Raw genomic sequence first — 27,965 nt, 5'->3', positions numbered from 1 at the left:
CACAATATCTTTCTTAGATCTCTGCAGTTTTTTCAGGGAAGTTATAGGGATTTCTGGGTTACAAGGCTGTAAGAGCCTTGTTTCTGGGAGTGAGTTGGGCCCTGTTGCTTCATGTTGTTTTGCATGCACTGAGCAGCTCCTCAGTGATAGAGCAAATCCTCCAGGTTTTCTGTGACCCCCTGGTTTGTGTTTTCCCCAGTGCTCTGTGCCCCTGCCTATTTGCCATGATTTGTCTTCTGAGGCGTAAAAGGCAGATGCTGTCAGATGACAGAAAATTTTGCTTTGGGGCCAGGCTTGGTGGCTCATGCCTGTAATCCCAGCACTTTGGGAGGCCAAGGCGGGAGGATCACTTGAGCCCAGGAGTTCCAGACCAGCCTAGGCAACATGGTGAAACCCCGTTTCTACCCAAAATGCAAAAACTAACCAAGCGTGGTGGCACATATCTGTAGTCCCAGCTACTTGGGAGGTTGAGGCAGGAGGATCGCTTGAGCCTGGGAGGTGGAGGTTGCAATGATCCAAGATCCATTGCACTCCAGCCTGGATGACAGGGCAAGACCTGTCTCAGGAAAAAGAAAAAAAAAAAAAAAAAGAAAAAAAAAAAAATTTGGCTCTGTCACTTGAGAGTTAGCTTTATTAAATACAGACTGATAGATAACGCATTAATTTAAAATACTGTAATATCAAGAAACACCAGTGCTACTTTGCCACCCACTGAGAAACACAGCAGCATCATGAAGAATGTGTTTTGGAAATAGCATTTGCAGGCTGGGCACAGTGGCTCACGCCTGTAATCCCAGCACTTTGGGAGGCCAAAGTGGGCAAATCACCTGGGATAAGGAGTTCAAGACCAGCCTGGCCAAAATGGTGAAACTCCCATCTCTACTGAAAATACAACAAAAATTAGCTGGCCGTGGTGGCAGGTACCTATAATCCCAGCTACTCGGGAGGCTGAGGCAGAATCGCTTGAACCTGGGAGGAGGAGGTTGTAGTGAGCTGAGATTGCGCCACTGCACTCCAGCCTGGGTGACAGAGTGAGAGTCCGTCTCAAAAAAAAAAAAAAAAAAAAAAAAAAAAGCATTTGCTGTTAGCTCATTTGTATGTATGGGGCATGGGGTTGGGGGAGGGTGAAAGGAAATCTGCACACTAGGAGGAGGACTTGTTCCGGAGCTTTGCCGCTCCAGCAGTCTGGGCCTCGCTCCAGAGATGCTATAGCTCCATGAGTAGCTGTAACGGACCCAGTTATAAAGCAACTGCTTGTTAAAACCTATTGTCTCCTACTTCCCTCCAGACAGCTTCCAAGATTTTCATTTCCCCCAAATTTCTTTCCTGTAGGCTACCAAAGACTAGATCGTATGACAATCTGAGCACAGCCTGTGACAACACAGTGCCTCTAGCCAGCCGGCGCTGCAGCGACCCCAGCCTGAACGAGAAGTGGCAGGAACACCGGCGCTCGCTAGAGCTGAGCAGCCTGGCTGGCCCTGGAGAGGATCCCCTTTCTGCCGACAGCCTAGGGAAGCCCACCAGAGTGCCGGGGGGTGCCGAGCTTTCCGTTGCAGCTGGAGTAGCCGAGGGGCAGATGGAGAACATCTTGCAGGAGGCCACCAAAGAGGAGAGTGGAGTAGAGGAGCCTGCCCACAGGGCAGGCATTGAGATGCAGGAGGATAAAGAGAACCCTCTCTTAGAAAAGGAGAGCAGGAGGAAGACGCCTGAGGCCTCAGCCATTGGACTTCACCAAGACCTAGAACTGGGTGATGCTGCTCTGAGGAGCCATCTGGACATGAGCCGGCCTCTGTTTTCACAGGGTATTTCTGAACAGCAGGGTGGGCTCAGTGTTCTCCTCAGTTCTCTCCAGTTCCCCCCGAGGGATGAGGATTCCCTGGAGGTCCCTGTGGAGCAGTTTCGAATAGAAGAGAAGGCAGAGAGTAGGGAGGAAGCAGTTCTTCCAATCCCAGTAGATGCAAAAGTTGGCTATGGTACCTCACAATCATGTTCTCTGCTACCTTCCCAAGTCCCTTTTGAGACCAGAGGACCAAATGTGGACAGTTCTACAGACATGTTAGTGGAAGATAAGGTGGAATCAGGAAGTGGGCCCCAAGTCCATCATAGACCTTGCCTTGTTAATAGTGGCAAGGACAGGCTTCCCCAGACCATGGAACCCAGCCCTTCAGAGACAAGCCTGGTTGAGAGGCCCCAAGTGGGGTCTGTGGTGCATAGGACTTCCCCTGGCAGCACTCTCAGCCTGACACGTTCCCCTTGTGCCTTGCCTTTAGCTGAATGTAAAGAGGGGCTTGTGTGCAACGGTGCCCCAGAGACTGAAAACAGGGCCTCAGAGCAGCCCCCAGGTCTTAGCACCCTCCAGATGTACGCCACACCCAATGGGCATTTCGCCAATGGGGAGGCTGGTAGGAGCAAGGACTCACTGAGCCGTCAGCTCTCTGCTATGAGCTGCAGCTCTGCCCACTTACACTCAAGGAACTTGCACCACAAGTGGCTCCATAGCCACTCAGGGAGGCCATCTGCAACCAGTAGCCCCGACCAGCCTTCCCGCAGCCACCTGGATGATGATGGCATGTCAGTGTACACAGACACAATCCAACAGCGCCTGCGTCAGATTGAGTCAGGCCACCAGCAGGAAGTAGAAACTTTGAAGAAACAAGTCCAGGAGCTGAAGAGTCGCCTGGAGAGCCAGTACCTGACCAGCTCCCTACACTTTAATGGAGACTTTGGGGATGAGGTGGTGAGTAGGCTGTGGTATTCCTCCATAGCTGCCTAAGGAGACAGGGCACACTAAGGCTGGGTGCCTTTTGTGCCAAGAGCATGGTGATTGGTACAGGTTGTTATAAGGATTGGAAAGGTCCAGAGTAACCCTGTTAAGAGAGGCTGGAGATGAGCCTCTGCCACAGCAATGGCAGCCTGCCTGTTTTCTGCTTTGCTTACTTTCCACAGATGTCCTATTGAGGCCGTTGGAAAGGAAGAGACTTAGCATGCACTACATGGTTGGTCAGATCTCTCAGACACAGGATCATAAGTCTTCAGAAGGGCTTGAACCCGTGGGCAGAATGACATCTGTAGGGCAATGCCAAGTTATTCCTGTCAGATTTTAGTGCCTATTCTACCTTAGTAACTGCAAAGTATTAGCCCTTCCAGATGTAGGCTATGACTTTGAAGGTTCAGTTCTTTTTAAACAAATATTTATACCCCACCCTGTGGCAGATGCTGGCAGTAGAAATGGAGAGAAGGGACTGGTTTCTAGCACTGTTGAGGAGTTAGCTCTGATGGGGGTTGGTGGCTGGAAAGGGGTTCCAGAGGGGAGGTTCTCAAGGAGATGCTTTCTTCTCTGGGTAGAGTTGATTCAGGCAGCTCAAGTACAATTGTGAGCCTGGCTCTCAAGTGGTCAGCGTGCATTAAAGGCGGGCACATCCAATGACTTTCAGTTCAGAGTGACTTGGCTTTTCCTTCATGCTAATGAGTTTCTCATGTTCCCAGAGAGTCCTTCCAAAAAGAGGGCGGGCATCTGGAAAGCACTCAGCTTTAACTAAGTGGCAGGCAGGTTTGGATTGACAGGCCCACTGGAGCAGCTGACATACAGAATTCTCATTCCATTTGGGTCACTTCTCTCTCACTTTCTGGAACCCTGAGGCCTGTCTTTCCACTCCAGAGTCACTGCACACAACCTGTGTATCCGTCTCCCAGCTGAGCCCAGGCCCACACTGCACTTCTTCACCCAGTTCTTGATGGCTGATGCATCTGCAGATTCGGCAGTCCTAGCACTCGGCCCCACCCAGAGTCCTCAGTGCTCCCCTCTTCACCAGGCCTTTTCTTCTTTTGGGAGGAGACGAGGTTCATTCTGTTCAGCTGTGTTTGTTTGCCAACAGACTTCAATCCCCGACTCGGAAAGCAATCTGGATCAGAACTGTTTGTCTCGCTGCAGCACAGAGATTTTCTCTGAAGCCAGCTGGGAGCAGGTGGATAAACAGGACACGGAGGTACAGGCTCAGCCCCTGCTCTGAGTGCCATCCATTTAACTGTTTTGTGGTTCTTCTCCACCCCCATTCCCACCCCATACCCCTGGCCAAGGAAGCACCTCACAGCACAGCTAGGCTTGAGCCTCTGGCACCTCAGCTCCTGGGAACCCACATGAAGCCTAGGATTTCTGAGCCAGGGAGACTCAGCAAGCTGGCCCTCCCTCTTCATTGCCTCTATGAACTGGAGCCTTGCCAGCTCTCACAGTGACCCAGGGTGCTGCTGCCTGCTACTTTATCTCAGGGGAGATTGGAGTCCCCTCCAGGGAAACGATTTGGACGCCTTTCTTGTACTGTTGACATCAGATCTGGGCTGGTGCCACCAGAGCCAATGAGGTCCTTGTGACTCTTGCTGCCCCCAGCATGGCTCTGCTGGCTCCAGCTGGATGACCCATCTCCTGTCAGTAACCTGGCCCCATCTGTTTTGCAGATGACCCGTTGGCTTCCTGACCACCTGGCCGCCCACTGCTATGCGTGTGACAGTGCCTTCTGGCTTGCCAGTAGGAAGCACCACTGCAGGTACCATTGAAGGGGGTATGATAGGGTGGGCTGGGTGTGGAGGCTGAGGGTTGGCCCACAGAGCCTGCAGAGTAGAGGGTTGTGGGCATCTCAGTGTTCTGTCTGAGGCAGACCAATGGTCTCATCTTCCTGTGCCTCTGAAATTGGTGTTTGCAAAACTGCATTTGGCATCTTTGTTGAAATTGAGAGGAATCACTATTAAATTCTGAAATGTGCAAATGGTAGCATTTGGTTTTGTCTCCCAGATTGGTGGAACAACAGCCACCACCGAAACCACCATTTCTCATTCTCAGCATAACATTTCTTCTCATTCAACATGGCTACTATGAGCAAAACCAGTTTTCCTGTGATAGGGAGGGAACTATTTTCCTATTCCTTTCCTGCTCCCTGACCTCACCCTTGTTTTCCCTTGTGCCATTGGTGAGCAGTCATAGCTTGGGCAGTAGTAGGGACAGCTGAGGACAGTCTTCCAATCATTAAGGTTCCTGACTTCTTTTTCCTTCTGGGTTGGGGTAGTGAGTTACGAGGGATGCTTTGTCCCAGCTAGGGTGTTGACCGTCTGGCGGATGTTCAGTGTTCTTGGAAGTTTATCTGAATCGTGCCATAGCTCACCCACATGAGTGAACCTGGATTGAAAATGGAACAACCTCTTTGGCTAGCAATGATGCTTCTAGGACATGTATCTCCCCACCCTGCACCCCAAGCCCAGATATCTTTGGTTGGCTTCTCTTCTGAGCTTTTTCTCCCCTCCTTGCAGGGACACTGACCGTGTTGATCAAACGTGGTGAGCATTTGCAACAACCTGCCTGTGATGTCTGCACATCTACAATAACTTCTCCACACTAACTCTTATCATTTCCCCCTCTCTGCACTCACTGGGGTGAAGCCTGGGGCCTGGGGTGCACGGGCAGGCAGACGTGGACTTGAGGGGATGGATTCAAAGCAGCTGAGGAGAGGCCATCAAGGGTGGGTCAGGCTGTAGCCATGTGCTCCCCTCCTGATCACAGAGGTCAGCCAGGCCGTCTTGCTTGTGACAAGAAGTAGTGCTTCTTGTCTTCTGGTCTTGTAGGGGAGCCAATTGGGTTTTCAGAGCTATTTATTTTGGGTCAGTGATTCATTGAGATGCCAGAATAATGCTAGTAATTTCCAGGTCAAACAGCATCACTGCTGCTCCCCCCCCCCCACCTTTTTTTAAAGAGACCAGGACTGAACAGAGGTGGTCTTTCCAGAGAATTGTTTTAGCATGGAAGACTTTAAGGAAAGACTCCACTTAGCGTCTTTCAGGGTCCTCTGAAAGAAGTCAGATAGAAAAGCATCAGCCAGGTGCAGTGGCTCACGCCTGTAATTCCAGCACTTTGGGAGACCGAGGTAGGCGGATCACCTGAAGTCAGGAGTTCAAGAGCAGCCTGCCCAACATTGTGAAACTCCACTTCTAGGCCGGGCGCGGTGGCTCAAGCCTGTAATCCCAGCACTTTGGGAGGCCGAGACGGGCGGATCACGAGGTCAGGAGATCGAGACCATCCTGGCTAACACGGTGAAACCCCGTCTCTGCTAAAAAATACAAAAAACTAGCCGGGCGCGGTGGCGGGCGCCTGTAGTCCCAACTACTCGGGAGGCTGAGGCAGGAGAATGGCGTGAACCCGGGAGGCGGAGCTTGCAGTGAGCTGAGATCCGGCCACTGCACTCCAGCCTGGGCGGCAGAGCCAGACTCTGTCTCAAAAAAAAAAAAAAAAAAAAAGGAACTCCACTTCTACTAAAAATACAAAATTAGCCGGGCATGGTGGTGCATACCTGTAATCCCAGCTTCTTGGAAGGCTGAGGCAGGAAAATCGCCTGAACCTGGGAGGTAGAGGTTGCAGTGAGCCAAGATCGTGCCATTGCACTCTAGCCTAGGCAATAAGAGCAAAACTCCATCTCAGAAAAGAAAGAAAAGCATCAAATTCATGTCAGGCTTTTGAGCTGAACTCCAGCAGGGATGTTAAAGAAGTGTAGCTGTTCAGAAATTTTTCTGTGTAACTACAGGTTTTTGCTGACTCATGCTTTTTAGAACTAGTTATGAAGTACTTACAACATTCTAGAAGATGAATTTTGTGTTTTTCTTTTCTGTCTTTGCATTGCCCCATGTCCCCCCTTTCATTTTGTGGTATTCTTTTGTTCCCAACTGGTCTTCAGTCTTCTCTCCTGTGCCTAAGTGATCCTTAATCCAACAGTGGGTTTGCGTTCCGAACAGCATAAATGAAAAGTTAGTGATCCTGGCTAAGAAGCTGCCTTCCCTCAGTCTTTGGTGGGCTGTGTCAGGCTTCTTGGGATTTCTTGTTCTTAGGCTCATTGGGATTGATTTGTACCTCAGGGCCCAGGAAAAGTAGAGTTGTAAGGTGGGCAGAAACAATTCCCTTTCCTGTTGGCTCTGATGGGCATCCGTCTGGGGGTGCAGGCCTGTGCTGCACAGATGCCTCAGAATCCAGCTTTCAGGGGAGGAGGAGAGGGAGGCCTGGGGCCTGAGTGCATTCTGGCCTTCTGGTAGAACTCTGGTTTTCCCTGGAGATGCATGGGTTGGGGAGTGAGCCATAATTGACTGACACCTATCTAATAAGGGGGTGTGTGTGCACGTGTGTTTATCTGTGTTCTTGTCCTCCCATCTCTCCTCTTTCACCCTCTGAGCATGCATCACAGGCTGCTTGTCCCTGGCTTTGCATGCTGCCAGCAGAGCAGTCCAAAATGGCAACAGTCTATCTACCATGTTTCTGCCTTTGATTCTCTGGAGAAGTGGCCGTTGGGCAAGGTTCCTTACTCCCCAGTGAGGCTGGGTAGTTGTTTCTCTCATTTGAGGAGCCTGGCCTTTGTGATCACAAGCTACACAGGGGCATTGACTAGGTTGGTGTGGCCACTGGGTTTTCCTGGATCAGGACTTAACCCATTGTTAGGCCTATGTATTCTCACAGATCTCTCTTGAGCAGCATTCTTCTGTATACCTGGTACCCTTGAGTCAGTGGTGAGGCAGCCAAGTATCCTTGTCCCTAAAGTGAAAATGACATGTGACTCTGCTAGGTAGGGACACCCTCCCTACCCAGCTTGTTCCTGGGCTAGAGAGATGAAAGGATTTGATCTCAAGGAGCTCTAGCACATGCAAATTACACACAGCAAACTTTGTCTTTTGAAGTTGGTTTCCCTACCGCATACCTGCTGGCCAAAACTAACATTGTTCTGTTTCTTCTCATCTCAAGGAATTGTGGGAACGTATTCTGCTCCAGTTGTTGTAACCAGAAGGTTCCAGTTCCCAGCCAGCAGCTTTTTGAACCCAGTCGAGTATGCAAGTCTTGCTATAGCAGCCTACGTCCCACGAGCTCCAGCATTGACCTTGAACTGGATAAGCCCATTGCTGCCACTTCCAACTGAAGCTCAGTGACCTGGGTGGGCAGTGGCCAAGCTGCTGTTCCTATGACAGGCCCACACAGCCTGGGCAGACCAAGAGGCCCGTGCACTTTGGAATGGGGGCATGGAACCACCTGTACAGAGTGACAGAAATTTGGGATGCACCACTGGATTGTAGATTGATTTTTATTTCCTGTCCTTACCACTCTCTCCCTACCTTTTCCATCCTCTTTCTTTGCCTTCAAAAAAGGAAACTCTCCCTTGGTTGTCTTAATTTTTTTTTGATGGAAGACCAGGGGTTGCCAGGCTTGCTGTCTGCTGTCAGGTGACACCGAGGGATGGCTTGTTTCTCCTGGGTGGGAGGATGGTGGTCAGAGCCAGGAGTATGGGGATCTGAGACCGTGAGCAGGGAAGAAAGCCAGTGCTAACATACAACCATTCCTCACGCCACTGCCACATCAGAGCTGGTTGGGAACCCTTTGCTGCTGGGGAGGCTGGAAGCATATTCCCCAAGAGCACTGCCCTGGGCATCATCTCCCTCCTGCAAGGAGCTGAGCCAGTCCTCTCACAGATGGATAAATGAGGCTGATGTTTGGAGGGAGGGGCACACGGTAAATGGCATCCTCTTAGGCCCCTCTTTGGGAAAGGAAAGTGGATGCTCCTTTGAGGCAGGCGAGGGGCTGAGAGTTGGGTAGCCATCATGTTATCCCCCGTGGGATTCCATTTTTAACTTGACCCAGATTGTCTTGGGCCCCCTTTGCTTTCAGGGGGCTGCTTCCCTGGGCCAGGCTGTGTAGCACTTCCCACCCTCAGGCATGAGTACAGACTGGCCAAAATAGTTATGCACTCAAGGCCAAAGCCTGCCCTGAGCCCAGATACACCTGGGTCCTCATTCTGGGGCCTGGTCCCTTAAACAATCTCTTCCTCAGCCAGCACAGGGAAATCCAGACTCAGGGTTCCAGAAATCCCCCATTCCCAAACCAAACCAATCATGGATCTTCCCTTTAAGGGGTAGAATCAGCCTTTAGAGTTACAAGCCCCTGGAAAAGGGAGCAGGTCCTCATACAATCAGCCTTTCTCCTTCTCGGAACAGGAAGAAGGGCTGAGCATTCCCCCTTCCCCACTCCTGGCTGGCTGAGTGGGCACTTGTCTGGCTGCTATCCAGCAGTGAAGGGCCACTTGGTGACTTTGTAGGGTTCCTTAGAGAAGTGACATGGCCTTGAGGAGATTTGGGGCACCTTTTCTCAGTGAGCTTTGATATGGTCCGAAAACAGCCTTAAATCAAGAATATTTGTGGAGGTGGGTGTGGGGAAGGTTGGAGAAGAGGTAGGTTTGTGCTTTGTAATTTTGGCATCCATGTTTTTGTGCCTGCCCTCCCTCTTGGGGAGGCCATGCTTGGCTCTGCTGAAAGCTGCTAACTGGTGACAGGGTGGATCATGGTGAGGACTAGGGGTAAGGTCAGGGAATGCTTAAGCTCTGGCCTTGCCCTGTATTGCTCTTCTCCTTTGGTAGCAGTTCCCTGACCAAGGGCAAGCTGTGTCTCAGGAAGGTGGCTTCTGTGCGTGCCTGGGTGTGTTACGGCGTAGCCCAGAAGGCTTCCCTGGTGTTCTCAGTTCAGGCAAAGCCCAGAGCATATGAGCACGTCTCTGACTTCCAGTGGCAACAGGTTGCTCAGAGTGTGTGTGTGGTGAAACAGGGTGTAGTTCTTTACCACATTCTGTGTCATCTGGTTGTGCAGGTAGGGGAAAAGTTGGTCTAATTGAAGATTGTGCAGTTCCCAGTTACAGGTGCCAAGAGGTTATGATACGGGTTTCTTGGGTCTGATGTACAGTGTGAATAAATGCTTGCAGCTCTTAGCTCTTTTTTGATCAATGAAGCACTTTTTTATTAATATTTTCCTTTGTTAAAGGAGGAACCGTAACTCTCCATAGCTGTACATATAACCCTTTTCTCCTAAAGAGGAGTCAGTGCTCCTATATTTTTCATTTTTTGTCAAAGCAAGAAGTAAATACTTTAGAATTGTTAAATATATAAATAAAGTGAATAAAGTTGAGTGTTCCACATGGTGGCATTTGCTAACACTTCCTAATTCTTCGCCCTGTGGTTTATCCCCTCTTCATCCCTTTTCCCTCTTACACAGAAGTGTTTGAGGGCCTGCTGGGAAACTGACCTTTGGCAAAGGAAAGCTACAGATAGCCTTCCATCTCTAGACCTTGTCAAGGAGCCTCACCATGATGTCCAAGCACTGAACGCATTTCCTCAGTGATTTTGCTCCTAAAATCTCCCAGGCTAAAAGAGGGCAAAGCAGTCAGGCGTCTGACCTGGCAGCTGTTCCTCCTCCTCTGAAGAGTGGCACATCAGTAGTCATTACAACTACCTCTCGCCTCTAGGCTCCATTTTTAGCTGCTGCTCTGATTTCAGGGCAGCCAGTACTCTGGCCCCTTCGGTGGGGGAGTGGAAGGAGGTGTGGGGTAGGGGTGAGAAAATGCTTCTGCCTGTTGTTCTTGAAGGATAGACTATGGATGGGCAGAGAGAACTGGGGACAGAAATGGAATTAGATGTGATTGGGTTACGCAGTCAACTAGAGGTCTCCTTCCCACCCTCTCCACACAGAGGAACCTCTGCTCCTTAGCTCTTACAGCAGGGCTGTGGCATCTAGTCACTTCAGTACTAGTTCTTGCTCTTCACAGAGATTTTTCTATCCCCTACAGCGCTGTTGGGCATCCCTTCCATCACATGGGTCTGTGGGTGAGATATATTCTGCTGTTCCTCCCTCGGGAAAGTTGGTATTGAGGGTTGCCTGGCTCCAGAGTCACTAGCCCAGCATCTGTGGTGAGTTGGCTAGGATCCAGAGAGTGGCCTGCTCAGAGCTCCCCAGAGGCCTTCACTCTTTGGGGCAGTCTCTCTAGGGTCACTTTCTGAATGTACCTTCTACCTAAAGTACACAAACACATAAAGCCAGCTAAGCTGGTTCTAGTATGAAAGCTGTAAGTGCCACCCAGCAGGCATTTGAAAACAAGAAATAATTCTTCTGTGGAAGGAGAAGGTGCCATCTCAGCCACCCTCACTCCGCCAGGGAGCCCAGTCTGTGTATTCAGATGAAATTGTGAAAAACATGAGTGTGTGCCATGGCCAGCGTGTCTACACACAGCCACTATTGTTCCTGTGGGCTAGCCCCCAGCAAATTAAAACACTGGCACGGCCCAGCAAGGCCGTTATGAGCTCCTAAATAGAAAACTTCTCTGATGGTAGGAAGATGAAGAGCCAAGATGCTGGTGAGGCAGGTGCAGTGAGGATCCAAGGCAAGGAATTGCCCTGAGAGAGGTGGCTGCATATGGAGAAAGGGAGATCTCTGTGGGCAAGGCCAGCTTGCTTCAGGCTGTAGGGGGAATTTGGTCTGAAGCAACAGGGCACAAACTGTCACTCTGAGCTGCCAGGTTGTCTTCATCTCAGAACTTTCCTATCCTGGCACTCTAGTTACCTTTCTTCTATACATTGGCCTCAGTAACTGCAGTCCAAAACAAGTTACAGCTGCCTTAATCCACTGAGATTCTCTATGAGGGGGTGCAGAAAAGTTTTCCTCTAGTTTGCTTATATGCTCTTTTCATGTTAGCAAAGAATATGAGTTAGAATGTTACTGTGGTAGATCTAAAGGAGAATGAACAGAAGGTGCTGGAGGACCTGTTAAATGATCTCTGGCTGTTAAAAAACATCAAGATGAGAATTAAGGGTATATCGTGATATACTTGGCTGCTTGCACATGAGGCTAGGAGATCCCATGCCTGTTGAAGTTAACTCTAGCCCTGACCTCTGTTGATCTTTTAAGAATGAGGGCTGATTTGAAGGTGCTGTGCAGGATTTCATTTAGCTGCTCCCCGTTCAAGTGACCTGTCCCGAGGACTGCAGCTGTATCCACCTGATTGCATGAGGTGAGGGCTAACAGCAGAATTTAAAGTGGGCCCTGGGCTGTGGAGCAAAGTGACTATCCATTTGGAGTTCTGTATAACGTGGCAGGAGTCCCAGCTGTTTAATTTCTAGTCACATTTTCAAGAAAGTTGTTCTAAGTTGAGGTTTCTGACAAGATTTCTCAAGGGCAGGACCAGATATGTGAGAGACTTCTAATTCAGAGCTGACCCGTCTAAGCCTCTGACACTTAAACACGAGTCCTGCTGTCCCCAGCACACAACTGCACTGAAGCCTCGTTCCTCTCGGCTGTTGTAGAGTTCATCTGCTGCATGCTCTGTGCAGATACCAGTTGCCTCCCTGCTTGAACAGGCCTCTCCTAGGCTAGGCAGGTGTTCACAGGCATGAAGTTCTGGGCAGGGGAAGGGCATCTTCTGAAATGCGAGTTACCAGGTTTTTAAATGCTGCTATCCTTTTATTTACCATTTAAGGTCTTTTCTATCATATCTAGGTTACTAGTCAGCTTTTCTTACAGTGCTCATAGCAGTTGTATTTGAATTGTATTTTCAGTGAAATTTGTTTTACATTGGCATTTAAAAATTGGCCTTTAACAGCTTCCCAACTGGCTTATAAGATTTTTTTTTAATGAAAACATAACCCATGAGGCTCAGATGCTGTTGAAGAAATAAACAGTATGTTGCTGCTGACAGTAGTGCTTGCCTATTGTAACAGCATTGATTCTGCTGTAGCCTCGATGAACATTTAAGTTGAATAAATCCGTCATTTTCACCCACAAACAGTTGCTGAGCACCTGGATTTGGGTTGTCACTGTGGTTCTCCTGCCAGCGCTGTAATCCAGTGTCTTAGGTGCAGAGTATAAATCATAAATCAGCTTAGCCTCTTAGGAGAGGGGCTGTCAGTGAGGAGGGGACAGTGAGGGGGGTCACTCTGTCTTCCAGAGGCAGGGTACATGAATTCCTGATGTTTAGAGGTGGAAGGGACCTTAGATCATCTACTTCCACGGTTTTCATACTGTTCTGTGGGGCCATCAGGGAGAGGGAGCCTCCAGACCCATTTAAAGCTTTATTAGATTTAAAAGTAAGATCTGGTATGAAGAAAGGTTTTGTTTCTTAAAATAAAATGTCTGAAAATCACTAATCCAATCTCCTCCTTTTTCATTGAGGAAACTGAGGCTCAGAGAGGGCCAAAGACATCCAGATTACCAATGAGTTAACAGCAAAATTTGAATAAAAGTCATTCTTGGCCAGGCACGGTGGTTCATCCCTGTAATCCCAGCACTTTGGGAGGCCGAGGTGGGAGGATCACTTGAGCCCAAGAATTCAAGACCAGCTTGGGCAATATGTTGAGACCCATCTCTACAAGAAAATATAAAACAAACCTGTCTCTACAAAAAATATGAATAAACCAGCCAAGCATGTGGTGCACTCCTGTAGTCCCAGCTACTTGGGAGCCTAAGGTGTGAGGATCTCTTGAGCCTAGGAGTTCCAGGCTGTGGTGAGCCATGATTACGTCACTGCACTCCAGCCTGGGCAACAGAGGGAGACTGTCCCCCACCCCCCTACCGCCCCCCCCCAAAAAAAAAGGGAAAATACTTTCCTGACTCCTAATCCTCCTCCTGTGCTCTTGGGCCTCCAGAAAGCCTTACGTAAATAGCTGTATTGGTTCTCGTTGAAATCTTGGTGAGGAGCTAAGGTAGTTGCCATCACAAGGCTTGAATTGTGAGCCCTTCTCCCTCTTAATCAAAATCAGAATGTTGTGAGTCTAATCCAGTGTTTTTTTTAACTTTTCAAATACATAAAAACAAAAACAAATGATACGTTATTAGCATGAATCATCAAAGTTTAAGTCATAACATCTTAAATCAGTGGGCTCGGGGAGGGAGCATTTTTTATCAGTGCAGATAGGTTCATTGTGAACTGTCCCAGCATCCAATTTATTTCTGGATTTTTAGTTATATGGGGGAGTTTTATTTTTAAAAATTTGAGTTTTATAGGTAAGTGGTTGCAAATGGTAGTAGTCATAGCTTGCCTGCAATCTCTTGTTGACAAAACTGAAGTAGATGCCTGAAAAAAGGGATTAATAGAATATCCAAAACCTGCTTTCAGTCTTTATCGTCCATATATCAGATAAGAGACACCCAAGGATTTATAAGCACTAGAATTACTCTATGCTCAGGGCCACCAGGATTGAGTTGGCCCTGGGCCTAATGATCACAGCACTAAGCTAGTGCCCTCCCAGTCAGTGACCCCTGCAAAGGCCACACACACACAGCAATGCAGACTGTTACAGTGAAGTCCCAAGCAGCCTCATTGGATGTGTTTTAAACCTTTGAGTGTATATAGTTTAAAAGATGGTTAATATTTATGACGTTATTAATATCATCAGGACAAATTCTGCGGAAGCACTGCCACAAAAGTTGGTTTGAAAACCACCAGTTTGGTGGAAAGCACCTGTGTTTTAGAGCCCACAGACCTGGAGTGGGATCCTAGCCCTGCAGCAACAGCCGAGTTGCTCGTTGGTGTATGATGAGGAACTCGGAGACATTTCCTCATCTGTAGCAGAGCACTTGGCATATAAATGGAGTGGGAAGGTGGGGGCCTAGCAAATGCTCTCCTCCCCACTGTCCCATGAAATGAGATAGCATTTCTGTCTCTGGCTTCTAGCTGGCATTTGGAACAATCAGAGCCAGGCAGCACTTCCATTCCACTGTGTGTTGAAACTAGACCCTGCTCTGGCTTCCACCTTACGGGGAAAACATTTTTTGAAGCATTCCAATCTGAGTTTTGTACTAAGTTACAAATGAATCACTAGCCGAAGACAAACTAAAGTTCATATATGTGTTTTATTTTTTTTTATGTTGAGACAGTGCCTCACTTTATTACCCAGGCTGGAGTGCAGTGGCGTGATCTGGACTCACTGCAACCTTTGCTACCCAGATTCAAGTGATTCTCCCACCTCAGCCTCCTAAGTAGCTGGAATTACAGGCACCTGCCATCATGTCCAGCTAATTTTTGTATTTTTGTAGAGACAGGGCTTTACCATGTTGGCCGGGCTGGTTGAACTCCTGACTTCAGGTGATCTGCCCGCCTCAGCCTCTCAAAGTGCTGGGATTACAAGCGTGAACCACTGTGCCTGGCCTCATATATGTGTTTTGTTTTGAAATTAACATTTTGTAAACAGATGGTGGTCTGCATGTGCCCCGATGCTGTACGAGTGTATGGAGCCAATGGGAAGGGAGTGTGGAGAGAAACTGTTGGGGTTGAGGCAGCATCTAAGAACGCCTGAGTCCTGCCATGGCAGCAATCCTGCAGACAGACAGGACCTCACTTTGTTAAACTGATGAGTTTAAGTTCATGACTAAAGATGAAGCCAGAAGCTGCAGACTAGCTTCACAGCTGAGGAGTGGGGAAGGTGGAGCCAGGTGGGCCTCACCTCTGCATCACAGAGGCCTGGGTCCAGGCTATGATGCTCTTAGCATCTCTTTAATAATAAATCCCAGAGCCCAAGGTTGGAAGAGGAAGTGGAGGCCTTGGAGTTCAGATGGCCCTCCCTACCCTCTTCAATGACAGAGGAGCCCAAGGTTGCCGAACGTATTTAAGACCATGTCACCCAAGTTCAAATAGACATGAGTTAGTAGTAAGTGGTTGCTGCACTTTGCCAGTTGGAAGATCAAGCCTTAGAACTGGAGGTTCTTTCAAGTCCCCCAGAAAGTGCTGATAACCGCTGGCATACACTTTAGAAGTCCCTGTCAGCCCTTGGGACATAACCTGCATCTCCTGGCCCCTTGGGGGTGGTCTGATTCTTTCCATTCTCTTTCATCGGATTCAGTAATGTTAGCTGCTGCCTTATTACTGCCTAACTAGAGACTCCTAGTGTTGTAAAGACAGTAAGATGTCAGCTTGCCAGCCTCTCTTACTGGGATGAGGAGATGGAAATGGAAACCATGAGAATGGTATGCCTCTCGACAGTTGCCACTGACCCCTGGAGAGGAATCCTAGTTGGTTGGGAGAAGGGGGATGGTCTTGAACTCTCTCTGCCCCCTTACTTTTGGAGCAGCAGCATCCCTCCAAGGAGCTGAGAGGTCACTCCCTGGGCTAAGCAGCCTGAGCTAGTGCCTATCCACGGACAGGATACTTCACAACTCACAAAAGGGAGCAGCTGCCTCTGGAAACCATGTACATCCTAAGAGCCCCTCTTGCAGCACCCTCCTTAGGTTGATTCAGGGAGGGAAGCTGTGGGAGGAGTCGGGGAAAAGCCCCGGAGCAGTGCTTCCTCTCCCTGCTGCACCAACATCTTGGAAGCTTGGTGGAGGTGGGGACACAGCTGTTACCAGTAGTGCTGCTCTTCCTCCTGTCCCACACCCCCACTTTCTCTTCCCCTTTCCAAATAGTTTTAATGTGATCTCCTGGCGTTGGAGACCCTGGGCACCACTGCACATTCAGGCCAGTAAACAGGTCAGGCCCATGCAGCCACCGGAGGTGGCAATGCCCAAGAGGCCATCCTGCAGGCACTAGCTGGAGATGCCAGTGTTGAATGACTCCAAGGAAATTGTTTTCCTTCTGAAAAAGAAGCACACAGCTGGGCGCGGTGGCTCACACCTGTAATCCAGCACTTTGGGAGGCCGAGGCGGGGTGGATTGCCTGAGCTCAGGAGTTCGAAACCAGCCTGGGCAACACGGTGAAACTCCGTCACTACTAAAATACAAAAGAAAGCTGTAACTAGGCGTGGCAGCGTGCACCTGTAGTCCCAGCTACTCAGGAGGCTGAGGCAGAAGAATTGCTTGAACCTGAGAGGCGGACACAGTGAGTTGAGATCATGCCACTATACTCCAGCCTGGGCCACAGAGTGAGACTCCGTCAAAAAAAGAAAAAAGAAAACACCATTCCTTTTGCTGAAGTGGGCACAGGCCAGCCCCTAGCATCTGAGCGCTTGCAGTGCTGCAGGAAGTGCTCTCCTGGCACTCCCTTGTCCTACCAAGAAGTGGGGACAGCATGGGACTTAGAGCAACCCAGTACGTGAACCTCTTCATTTACAGAAGCATTTTGGAGGCTGTTTTCACTATACAAAAGGTTCTATAGAACTTTCCAATTGTATTTTGCATTTTAAAATATACTGTTCATTAACATAATATAAAAATATACACAAGGCCGGGCACAGTGGCTCATGCCTGTAATCCCAGCATTTTGAAAGGCCGAGGGAGGCGGATCACTTTAGGTCAGGAGTTCAAGACCAGCCTGGCCAACATGGCGAAACTCTACAAAAAATTAGCCAGGCATGGTGGCGGCGCCTGTAGTCCCAGCTACTCGGGAGGCTGAGGCAGGAGAATCGTTTGAACCTGAGAGGCAGAGGTTGCAGTGAGCCAAGGTCGTGCCACTGCACTCCAGCCTAGGTGACAGAGCAAGACACCGTCTCAAGAAAAAAAAAAGTGTACACAATTACAAGTGAAATTCCCACTTGCGAGAGGTAACTGACTCACCACCTTTAGTGAGTTGTCTTGGTTTTGTTTTTTAAAATTCTCTGCAACAAAGCTTTACTTGTTTTTGTTGTCTGTTACAGAGTAAACCATGGTGTAGGTTCTTCTGCCAGAAATTCTCACACTTTCGAAGTTAGGGAACAGAAATGGTTCAGTAAGTGACAAAATGACAGCCAGAATAGATGGCCTGGGGCTTTGTCACACATCCACCATGGCCTCAGCCTTTTTCTTTCAACCTTGTTTGGCTGGCTCCTTCCTCTGTCCCTAAAGCTGTCCAGTCCTCCACCTGCAAAGCAAATTCTTTCAAGTCTCTGCCTCCAGCAAGTACCCTGTCTTGCTCCTTCCCTTCACTGTGAAACGAATAGAAAGAGTGGCCAGCTCTATATGGTCTTTGTTTCACCACCCCTTCCTCCTCCTCCTGCTTCTGCTGCCCCCCGCCGTCCCAACACTGGGTGTCCCCAAGGATCAGCCACACACTCTAGACCCACTCCAAAGCATTCCTTCTTGCAACCATTCTGCAACCTGCAACCTTGCTAACCCTCCTGCTGGTTCTTCTGTCTCTGTAATTGGCTTGTGAGACTTTGCAGGCAGCCCTCTCACCTACTTCCTCGGCATTACTGCTCTGAGGTTCAGCGCTCTGCCTTCCTTCCACACACGCTTCCTTGGACGTGCAGAAATTAAAGTGCTGAAAATGGAGGCCTGTTATATACCACAGTTCTAAGTCTCTAGAGGCCTCCTTCAGGCACCTGGGGAGACTGTGAAAGCATCAGGTGTCCCCACCTGGACCTGTCTATGTGGCCATGCTTCACCTGCACCCCCACACAGCTTGGTGGCATTAACCTGGGGACTAGTTCTGGGCCTGAAGACTGAGCTCAGCCTTGTCAGCCAGAGATGCCTTGGGGCTTCCCCTGAACCGAGAGGCCACAGCGTCTGCTCTTCGCGTTTACCCTCTGTTTCAGGATGCAGTCAGCACCTAGTGCAGGGGTGAACGCTGATGCCAAGTTTGCCCTCCTATCCCTCAACCCCAAGTAGGAAGTTCACCTCTTATTTCCATATTGTAATTGAATTCCGACACCCCACCAGCCCTTCCTGGGACTAGGGGAAGCTCCATCGTCAGTCTGTTTATGACACTCAGTCGTAGGAAGCTCTGACCTTGGTTAGACAGGAATGGGCCAGAGCACCCAAAGCCACTGGGCATGGCTTCTGTGTGCTGCCCCAGGTGAGGGCAGAGGGGCCTCTGCCTCTCCTTACCTGGGACTACCAGATCACCCATGCCAGTCACATGTCTTCCGGGTCACCCTGCTGCCCTCCAAGGCACCTCATGCCCTCAGAGGGCCCTGCTGATGCCTGAAAAGCCCAGATCAAGCTGAGAGCAAGAGCCTGGCTGTCTGTTCAGGAACCCTCTGCCCTGTTCTGCCTTGGTACTGTGTCACCCCTCATTGCTGAGGACTGTAACCAATATGTACAGAGGGGGTCTTGGCTTCTGACAGCTCTGGATATGCCCTGTGATGCCTTCATGTAGTAAGTCATTGAAGGTAAGTATCTATACAGGCTTCACTGGTGACTCACACATGTCCCCCTCCACCATTCCATGAAATGACATGGCACTTCTGTCTCAGGCACTGTTTGCTCTCACGAATGTGCTGCCTGTTAGGGAAGATGATCAGGCAGATAAATACATACCCTCATCCAAAAAGAACAGGACCTGAAAAAGCCTCTTAGAGACAGCCCATTGAAAATGGAGACCAGCATTTCATACAGCACATAGTGAAAAAGGTTTGATCTGAATTTAATCTTGCAAAATGAAAATATTATTGAAATAAGTATCTTTTTTGAATTGACAAAAATTATATATAATATACAGTATGTTTTGAAATATGTATACATTGTGGAACGGTTAAATTGATCTAATTAACATACGCGTTACCTCACGTACTTTTTTTTTATGATGAGAAACACTTAACATCTACCCTCTTAGGGATTTTCAAGAATATAATACATTGTTATTAACTAAGTCACCTTGTGGTACAATAGAGCCCTTTCACCTAATCCTATTTAACTGAAATGCTGTATCCTTTAACCCGTATCTCCCACTGTTTTGTTAAAAAGTATGTTTTAACACAAGGTAATTGCAACTATAGGCTAATTCTTTGTTGTTGTTGTTATTGAGACAGGGTCAGTCTCCCTCTGTCGCCAGGCTGGAGTGCAGTGGCACGATCTTGGCTCACTACAACCTCTGCCTCCCGGGTTCAAGAGATTCTCGTGCCTCAGCCTCCTGAGTAGCTGGGATTGTAGGCATGTGCCACTACGCCCAGCTAATTTTTGTAGTTTTAGTAGAGGTGGGGTTTTGCCATGTTGGCCAGGCTGGTCTCAAACTTCTCACCTTAAGTGATCTACCTGCCTTGACCTCCCAAAGTGCTGGGATTACAGGCATGAGCCACCACTCCCGACCAGGCTAATTCTTAAAAATAATATTTTAGGTGTATTTCCCTCCCCAAATTATATGATTACACAATAGGACATCATTTCATGTTTGATTTTCTACAGTGTAACCAATCACAGGATCATTTTAGGAAAAGTTAGTCAAGGGCTTCCTCAGTTTCCCTCTTAAATCCTTTAGTTTTGATATTCACATCGTCCCCCTAGGAAGCACCTAATTGGTTAGACATGTCACTTTCCCCTTCATTTGTTAATGGACCTACTCTCTGAGATCCTTATTTGCCAATGGCTACACTCATCTGAGCATTTGGCCAATACCACATTCATCAACTATGTGAAATTCTGCATATTTTACAAAACTTAAATTGTACTTTGATACCTGTTTTGTTGTATTTTCAACATCTCACAATCCATAACAGAGAGGAAAGTTGGGCTATGGTGGATGGAGAGTATGTTAAGGAGGGAGAGATGTTTAAGTGGAGAGTGATTTTTCTAAGTGGTTGAGTTGTGTAGAGAATACTTTTCATGTCTGATGACTTTAGCTTTCTCCACAACTAGTGGCTACAGGAACTTGGATACTGACTAGTTGGAGTTATAGCTCAGAGGAAGAAGAGAGTACATGCACGTCTGAGCAAGGAACCTGCCCCTGGGGGGATAGCAGTGACATCAACACATGGCAATATGATGAGGTCAAGGTGAGTCAAGACAAGAGGGTGGGTTTCAGGATCTGAGCCAGAGTACATGGGTTAGTGAACAGGAAAGGCAGGAAATATTTGTTAAAAGCTTAGGCCAAAAAAGTCTCCTATGTCAGGCCAAACACTGGTCCCAATTCTATAGGTATTTGAGGTTTCTGAACAGAGAATGGAACGAGATGATAATAGTATTTATTATGGGCTAGGACTGTTCGAGTACTTTCCACGAATAACACACTTAATTCTCCTGTTAACCTGGCGAGGTACTGTCATAGCCTCATTTGAAACTAATATGACTGAGCCAGTAGAGCTGTTAAGCCCCTTGCCCAAGGTCACCCCGAAAGTTGAAGCAGCAGAGCCACGGTTTTCTGAATCTGGACCCTCTGCCTCCTGAGATCACGCTTTCAACCGCTGCGCTACCCAGGCTCTCCTGGGCCCAGGCTGACTGGAAGTGTGTGCTGGGAGGTGAGGCAAGTTGAGGTGGAAAGAGCGGTAAGAGGCCACCTGCATGATAAAAGGCCTAAACCAGGGCAGGGAAGAGTTCAAGAGCAATTCCAAAGAACACTGCATGTTAAAGTACTAGTGCTGTTTCATTGGGTTTACACAGGACTGTTTCTTTCCAAAACTCAGTAAATCATGCATGAAGCAATCACCATTGCAAGAAGGAATCAGCTGCTCACTAAAATTCACTGTTTCAGCCAGGCATGGTGGCTCATGCCTGTAATCCCGGCATTTTGGGAGGCTGAGGAAGGTGGATCACCTGGGGTCAGGAGTTCGAGACCAGCCTGACCAACATGGTTAAACCGTGTCCCTACTAAAAATACAAAAATTAGCCGGGCGTGGTGGCAGGCACCTGTGATCCCAGCTACTCGGGAGGCTGAGGCAGAAGAATTGCTTGAACATGGGAGGCGGAGGTTGTAGTGAGCAGAGATCGCATCATTACACTCCAGCCTGGGCAACAAGAATGTTGTTAAAAAATAAAAAGTAATATAAAATAAATAAATAAAAAGTAACATAAAAAATAAAAAGTAAAATAAATAAAAAGTAACATAAAAAATAAAAAGTAACATAAAAATAAAAAGTAAAAAGTAAAAAAATAAAATAAAATAAAAAGTAACAAAAAAATAAAGAGTAAATAAATAAATAAAAATAAAAATAAATAAATAAATAAATAAATAAAATAAAAAGTAACATAAAATTCACTGTTTCTCAGGAGGAGCTCCCTCAACTAAACAGCTTCCCTTCTAATGCAGGGACAAATTGGCACTTAAGATAAATTTGCAGCAGACACCAGGGGGGTTAATGATCCTGTGACTGATTACACTATAGAAAATCAAACATGAAATGATGAAGCTAGAGCATAGGGTCTGCCTAGGCAAGTGCCTGCTTGTGCACAGCTCTGTGCCACCCAGCAGGCAAAGCCCTGACCCAGTGTTGTGAGACCTGTGTTCTAGCCTACAATCACTTACGGGGTGGGAGTTGACCACTCTACTCTGCTTTAATTTCTCACCTATGGGGATTTTTGTCCGATCTGCCCATGGGACTGTTGAGGGGACTGTTGAGGATCCAGTGAGGAAGTAGATCATGTTTTCAAAGTCTGGCTGATCTACAGCAGAAAGAACGGTCCTGCCAAAGCTGGCACTTGAACATCTGTGACTGATTCCCAGCACCTCACCTGTGGTCTCCATGGGAGGCGGCGGGAACCCTGCTTGTCTGCCACACAACCTGCCAGCTCCAAGGCAACAGCATCTCTCCTCTTACCCATATCTGCCAAACCCAAGAGAAGAGGGAAATACGTCAGGTCTCTCAGAGTGTGGGAAGGACTCTTGGCCATCTCCAGCCAGGACAGTCCCCAACAAGAAATACTGGGGTTGGGGTGTTGCCAGGGACAGGTTTTCTGGCAAGGATAGGAAGCTCTGCCCTTGGCTGCTGAGCTCTGAGAGATGGGCTCCATGGGTGGCCTTGCTTCTAGCACAGGCGAGATCTAGGCAAGTGGTCAGCAGTGCAGACCCCCTCCCTTCAGGGCTCCAGCCACCTTACCTCCATGTGGGCCAGTGTCTGGATGTGCAGTCAGTGATCCCTGAACTTCTCAAATACAAACCTCTTGATGGATGCCCATCCTGGGAAAGAAGTGGCGCCAGAGGTTGACTCCCTGGTCAATTTCTAGTGTTTCCTCTGAGTCCCAAGGGCAGTATTCTGCAATAAGCTGTCTTGTCTGGCCTCTCTTGCATATAACTGGTCTATACCCCACAGGGAATTGGGGTCAGGCGGCAGGTCCAGAGGATAGAGACGCTGTGCCCATGCCTACTAAACAGCCCGGTTATGGCCTTGCGGGGAGCGTTCCCCGTCCAGTCTCAGAGTAGGAGCACACGTCCAAGGATTCCTCCAGGGCCCTTTCCTCTGTAGTACCCTCAACCCTGCTCTGCACTTCAGTAGTCCTGCTTGACCCACAGATCCCTCCCACCTGCTGTGCCCCCCATGCCCAGGGCTGCTTCTGTTGCTCCCCCACCTTCCCTTCCAGCCCAGACTCCCACTCCCCTGCAAGCCATCCAGAAGAAGTCTCACACTAAGTCATGGAAAATGCACAAGCCAGAAACAGCACAACTGTCCATCCACAGGGCAAGGAATAAGGAACTTGTGAAAGTTATCCACAAACAACATAGCAACGAATCAATAAAGTAGTTACATACAGCCACATGGATGAATTTCACAGAATATTGAGTAGAAAAAAGAATAAAATATATGCTGTATGATTCCATTTTTGAGAAGTTCAAAACCAGGCAAAACGAAACTATTCTTTGGGGATGTGAGGACATGGTAACTACAAAAGCCGAGGTCCCGGTGGTCTCTAGGAGGATGTGGAAAACAGGTTGGGGAGGATCTAGAGTGCTAGGGATGCTCCAGGTCTTGGAGTAGTGGGTTTATAATTCAGCAACCCCTACAGATATGTTTGATGTGCTTTTCTACATATATGTTATTTCATGAAAAAAACCCTCGCACCCCGTCCCTCTGCTCTGCCTTGACCGGCTCAGGGCACGAACCCGCTAGTGTGCACACCTCTTACCCTGTTGGCCTCAGTGGGGAGCATTGGATGGGGAGCTTCCAGGGCCTAAGGACAAAGGGTGACCCACCACTCAGGAGTCCCACCTTTATTCCTTCCTCTGGGGTGTCTCCCTGTCCCAGGCTGTCACATCTCAGCCCCAGCCCCACTGTGTTCTCTGGGGAGTTTGGCTGTGTTGACCTGGAGCACCCAGTCTCCTGGCTTCCTTGGGTGGCCTTACCTGACCTAGGTCTGTTTCTTACAGAGGGACCTGCTCTGATGAGCCATTCCAGTGCCCCAGCTTAACGTAATATCTGGTGGGATAGTCTTGGTCTTCGTCATTTTTTTCTGTCACGTGGTCACCTGCTCACTTACTTACAGTTAGGGGAAAGCTTACAGGGAGTCCATGTCTGGGAACGTTTGATTCTTTGTGAGAATGTCAGTCACACAGCAAGGTGAACTCCTACTCCATGTCAGAGGCACCCTGGCCATGGAAACCAGGCTCCTTGTCCTCATGGAGAGGAGTGCTGAGAGAAGACAGGGAAGTGTGATGAGGGCTGCAGAGCAGGCTGGTGGCCTGTGGGAACCTGCCATGAGCAAGTCAGGAAAGGAAAGAAATGTTTCACTGAAGGCCTGAGGGATGGAGAGGGAACAAGAGGGAAGATGCTCAGCTATGTCTTCATTTCCTTTAGCCCTGACAACATGCTTTGTGATAGGTATTATGATTCTCATTTTACAGAGGTGGGAACCGAGGCACAGAGGGGTAAAGAGCCCAGCCCAAGCTCACTCAGCTAACATGTGGCAGAATGAGGACTTACACTCCCGTCTCCATGATTCAGAAGCTGTCAGTGAGGAGGCTGCTACCACAGCCATGGTCAGGAATGATGGTGGTTTCACTGGTTATGGAGCAAGGAGATGTGTGGGCTCAGGAGAGGCACTGATGATAGAACTGATGTTCCACGGACTTGGGGAGGGATCAGAGACAACTCCCAGCTTCAGCCTTGATCAACTAGGTGGACAGTGATTCACATTCACCAAGATGAAGAAATGGGAAAAGCAGATTTGGAGGGAAAAAAATCATTCATCTAAATTTGATACATTCTACTTCAGTAAAAAAAAAAAAAAACAAAAAAAGAGAGAAAGAAATGGGTTGATTAAATGAAAACAAAACAAGATGATTCCATGCCTAGAACTCCCACTGTATGCCACCCCTCCTTCAATCCCAACATTCTCACACCCTTCGCCCTGCTTCCTTCCAGCGTCCTCATGTATACCTGTCCTTTCTGAACCTGGGGCCCTCCAATATCCAATGCCAAGCAGATTGCGTTCAAGAGAACCACCTAGAGGACACTGTCCTTGGCCACACCATTCACCACCTCACCCGTGCTTTCTCCTTCTCAGGGCAGAATTCCCTTCATCTTTCTAGTCCTGAGACCATTCTCTGCGTGCAGAGCTGGTCTATAGGTGTGCAGCCTCTGCAGTTACACAGGGCCCCACACTCAGAAGGGCCCACCTTCAGTTTAATGCTCCTCTGTTGCCATCTTGAAGTTCCTAACATATTAAACAAAGGGCCGCACACTTTCCTTTTGCACTAGGTCCCACAAATTATATAGCGGGTCCTGTACATATGTCTGCATCATAATGAGGCAAACCAACGTGCGGCAGCCTTTCCCATCTGTGGCAATGAACCTCATTTCCATCTAGGAAGTCCAACTGCTTCAAATCACAGGGAGACAAAGCAAAAAAAGAAGCTCAATTCTTCTGTTTCTATGAAATACAGTTTTATGTGTAGTTTTATGTTTCTTCCTGGATAATAATTTAGGAGGGAACCCTGAGGAACAGGATACAGAGATAACAAATTATGGGCCATTAACTGTGGCTAATTATTTCTTTATGGCTTAGAGTGGAGGCACATCTGAGTTACTCTGGCACTCACAGTTCCAGAAGGGAGGGGCTGCTTAACTACAACATAGGGCCAACATAGGGCCCATGGGGAGACGAAGGGAGAAGCCATTTAGTGCAGGCTCGGCATCCCCAGTCCAGAACCTGAAACGTTTTGAGAACCGACATGCTCAAAGGAAATGCTCATTGGAGCATTTTGGATCTCAGATTTTCAGATTAGGGATGCTGAACTATTAAGTATAATGCAAATATTCCAAAATCCGAAAAAATCCAAAATCCAGAACACTTCTGGTCCCAGCATTTTGGATAAGGGACACTCAACCTGTAATCTCAGCCTGGCTTCTGAAGCATAAAAGCATAGCAGCATCCAAGCATGCAAATAAACTTATGTCCAACCCAAAGGTCTAGTATCTGGTTTGACTTTGTGGAAGAAAAGGATTTCCTATTTCACAGAATCCTTTTGTTCCTCACCCTTTCTACCCAGAGAGAGAGAGCCGCTTAGCATAAGTCATGGAAGGATGACTGGGGACTATCAGAACCCTCAAGAGAAAGGTTTGTTGGTCTGGTTTATGCTACATTTAGAAGAAGGCCCAGGACTGTTCCTACAGTCTAGACTGGAACGAGGACTCAGGGTAGGGGTGGGGTGGGTAGTGGATGGAGAAAGAGGAGAGTAACCAGGAAGAAAAATGGGTACCCAGGTATCCTCTGAGGGTGACTCGAAAGAGATCAAAAAGCAACTGACTGAAAGTCAAGAAACACTTTTGCCATCACCGTAATCCATGAATGTTGAAGACTGACTGAGCAGGCTGTTTTCTTTCTGGTAATGGACAGTTCCTTCTAGACGCGGCAGAGTTACAATTCCATACTGTAATATGTTGGATAATGAGCCTTCCACTGGGTCTAAAATTAGGACTTTGACATACAAGAAAAACGTCTTTAGGCTTCAGGTTTTCGTTATCTGGTTTCTTTTGGATACTTTTTGCTCTTCTATCTTTCCTCCAGAAAAGACCAAGCTGACCCACTCACTGTCAGCACCAAGAATGCTGTAAGGGTACTGAAGACAAATTGTGCTGGTTTGGGAATAAGATAAAAGAAGACAAACTCCTCTTTCCACAACTATGTGCTAGCCCAGAAGTACCCTGGCCACTTTAGTCATTTATTTTACCTCATTTGACATTGATCTATGATATGATCAACATGACTCACCGGTGCCTAGAGATTCTCTAACTTGTTTTTCCTGGCCCTGCGCCCTTCTCAATACCCCACACCCCAGACTTACTCCTCCTCCTTGTTACAGCTGGCTCGTGGGAAATGGGACTGGCCTGGGGCTCTCTAGAGTGGGCGGAGCTACCTCTCTAGCAGTGCTCTCGAAAGTGGCTATTGTTTCTGAACTGAGAGCTTTACAATGAGCAGACACTACATGCACTGTTCTTCTGAAGATTTAATTCCATGTATCTGGACATGGCCCAAGAAGGCTCTTCCTTTAGCATGGTTTGTATGCTCATGTTCCAGTCTTCCTATTTCCTACCTGGAGAACTTTTGCTCTTCATTGATCCATTCATTCTTGGTGTGCTAATTTGTGTTTCAGCTGTGCCAAAATTAAGGTTTAGGATTATCTTCTAAACAAAAAGGATGACCTCCTTCTCCTGCGTCTAGACCCTAAGGCATTTCCCTGCTCACTAATGGGATCAAGAGTATTTTCATATGTTTATTGGCCATTGTGAATTTTTTTTTTTTTTTTTTTTTTTTCTCTTCTTACAAACAGAGGTATTATTGCATTTGGTCCACAGTTGTATTTCACATTATCTCATGGAGCAGGGCCCCTGGGTGTTGGTCCTTGTGCAGTACTTGGCGGGGCATGTGGCAGGGGGAGATGCAGCAGTATAGCTGGTCAAGCCAAGAAGCGGGGAAGGAGGGCTGGAGGCTCCTTAAAACCTACTGAGGGGCTGGGCGCAGTGGCTCACGCCTATAATCCCAGCACTTGGGGAGGCTGCGGCGGGCAGATCGCCTGAGGCCAGGAGTTCGAGACCAGCCTGGCCAACATAGCGAAACCCCGTCTCTACTAAAAATACAAAATTTAGCCAGGTGTGGTGGAGCACCTGCAGTCCCAGCTACTTGGGAGGCTGAGGCAGAAGAATCCCTTGAGCCCAGGAGGTGGAGGTGCGGTGAGCTGAGATCACCCCACTGCACTCCAGCCTAAGCAACAACAACAAAACCTACTGAGGCCACAGTGTGGGGAGTTAGTATGGACAGGGGGTCAAGCTTAGCCCTCACACCTCAGAATTCCACTTCCTTGTACGGGCCTCACTTTCCCCACCGGGCCCCAGGGCAGGTCTGAGGGTCTGAGATCTGTTGGTCTGAGGTTACTAGGGAAATCCAGCCACTTGGGAGCCTGAGATATTTAGCATTGTGGCCAGGCCCCGTTTCCCAAGGGACTCATTTCCCAGCACCCTCTCCACTGTCCCCGCCCCATTCCTAGGGGGAAAAAAAAATGTATGTTTCTTTTGTTAATACATCCTGAAACTTTAGTAGGTACAGAAACCACAAACTGATCAGCTGACAAAAGGGGGAAAAGGTGAGGC

General features: G+C 48.3%; 1 protein-coding gene across 45 annotated transcripts in view; it reads left to right on the top strand.

Moving 5' to 3' along the window:
- Nucleotides 1–9,976, top strand: part of MTMR3 (myotubularin related protein 3) — a 142,324-nt gene extending 132,348 nt beyond the window's left edge. For 19 of the 45 annotated variants that reach the window (XM_074004040.1, XM_074004048.1, XM_005567635.5 and 16 more), the window contains 5 exons: nucleotides 1,333–2,737; nucleotides 3,876–3,986; nucleotides 4,453–4,541; nucleotides 5,299–5,325; nucleotides 7,766–9,976. In XM_074004040.1, the coding sequence (XP_073860141.1) occupies nucleotides 1,333–2,737; nucleotides 3,876–3,986; nucleotides 4,453–4,541; nucleotides 5,299–5,325; nucleotides 7,766–7,937 (1,804 nt within the window). In that variant the 3' untranslated portion in view covers nucleotides 7,938–9,976. The remainder of the gene's footprint in view (nucleotides 1–1,332; nucleotides 2,738–3,875; nucleotides 3,987–4,452; nucleotides 4,542–5,298; nucleotides 5,326–7,765) is intronic. The other 26 variants (XM_074004035.1, XM_074004054.1, XM_074004046.1 and 23 more) reach the window with 3 other exon arrangements.
- Nucleotides 9,977–27,965: the final 17,989 nt, after the last annotated feature.

The sequence above is a fragment of the Macaca fascicularis genome, chromosome 10 (assembly GCF_037993035.2).
Source record: "Macaca fascicularis isolate 582-1 chromosome 10, T2T-MFA8v1.1".
NCBI classification, from domain to species: Eukaryota; Metazoa; Chordata; class Mammalia; order Primates; family Cercopithecidae; genus Macaca; species Macaca fascicularis.
This window is presented reverse-complemented; position numbering and strand designations above follow the sequence as displayed.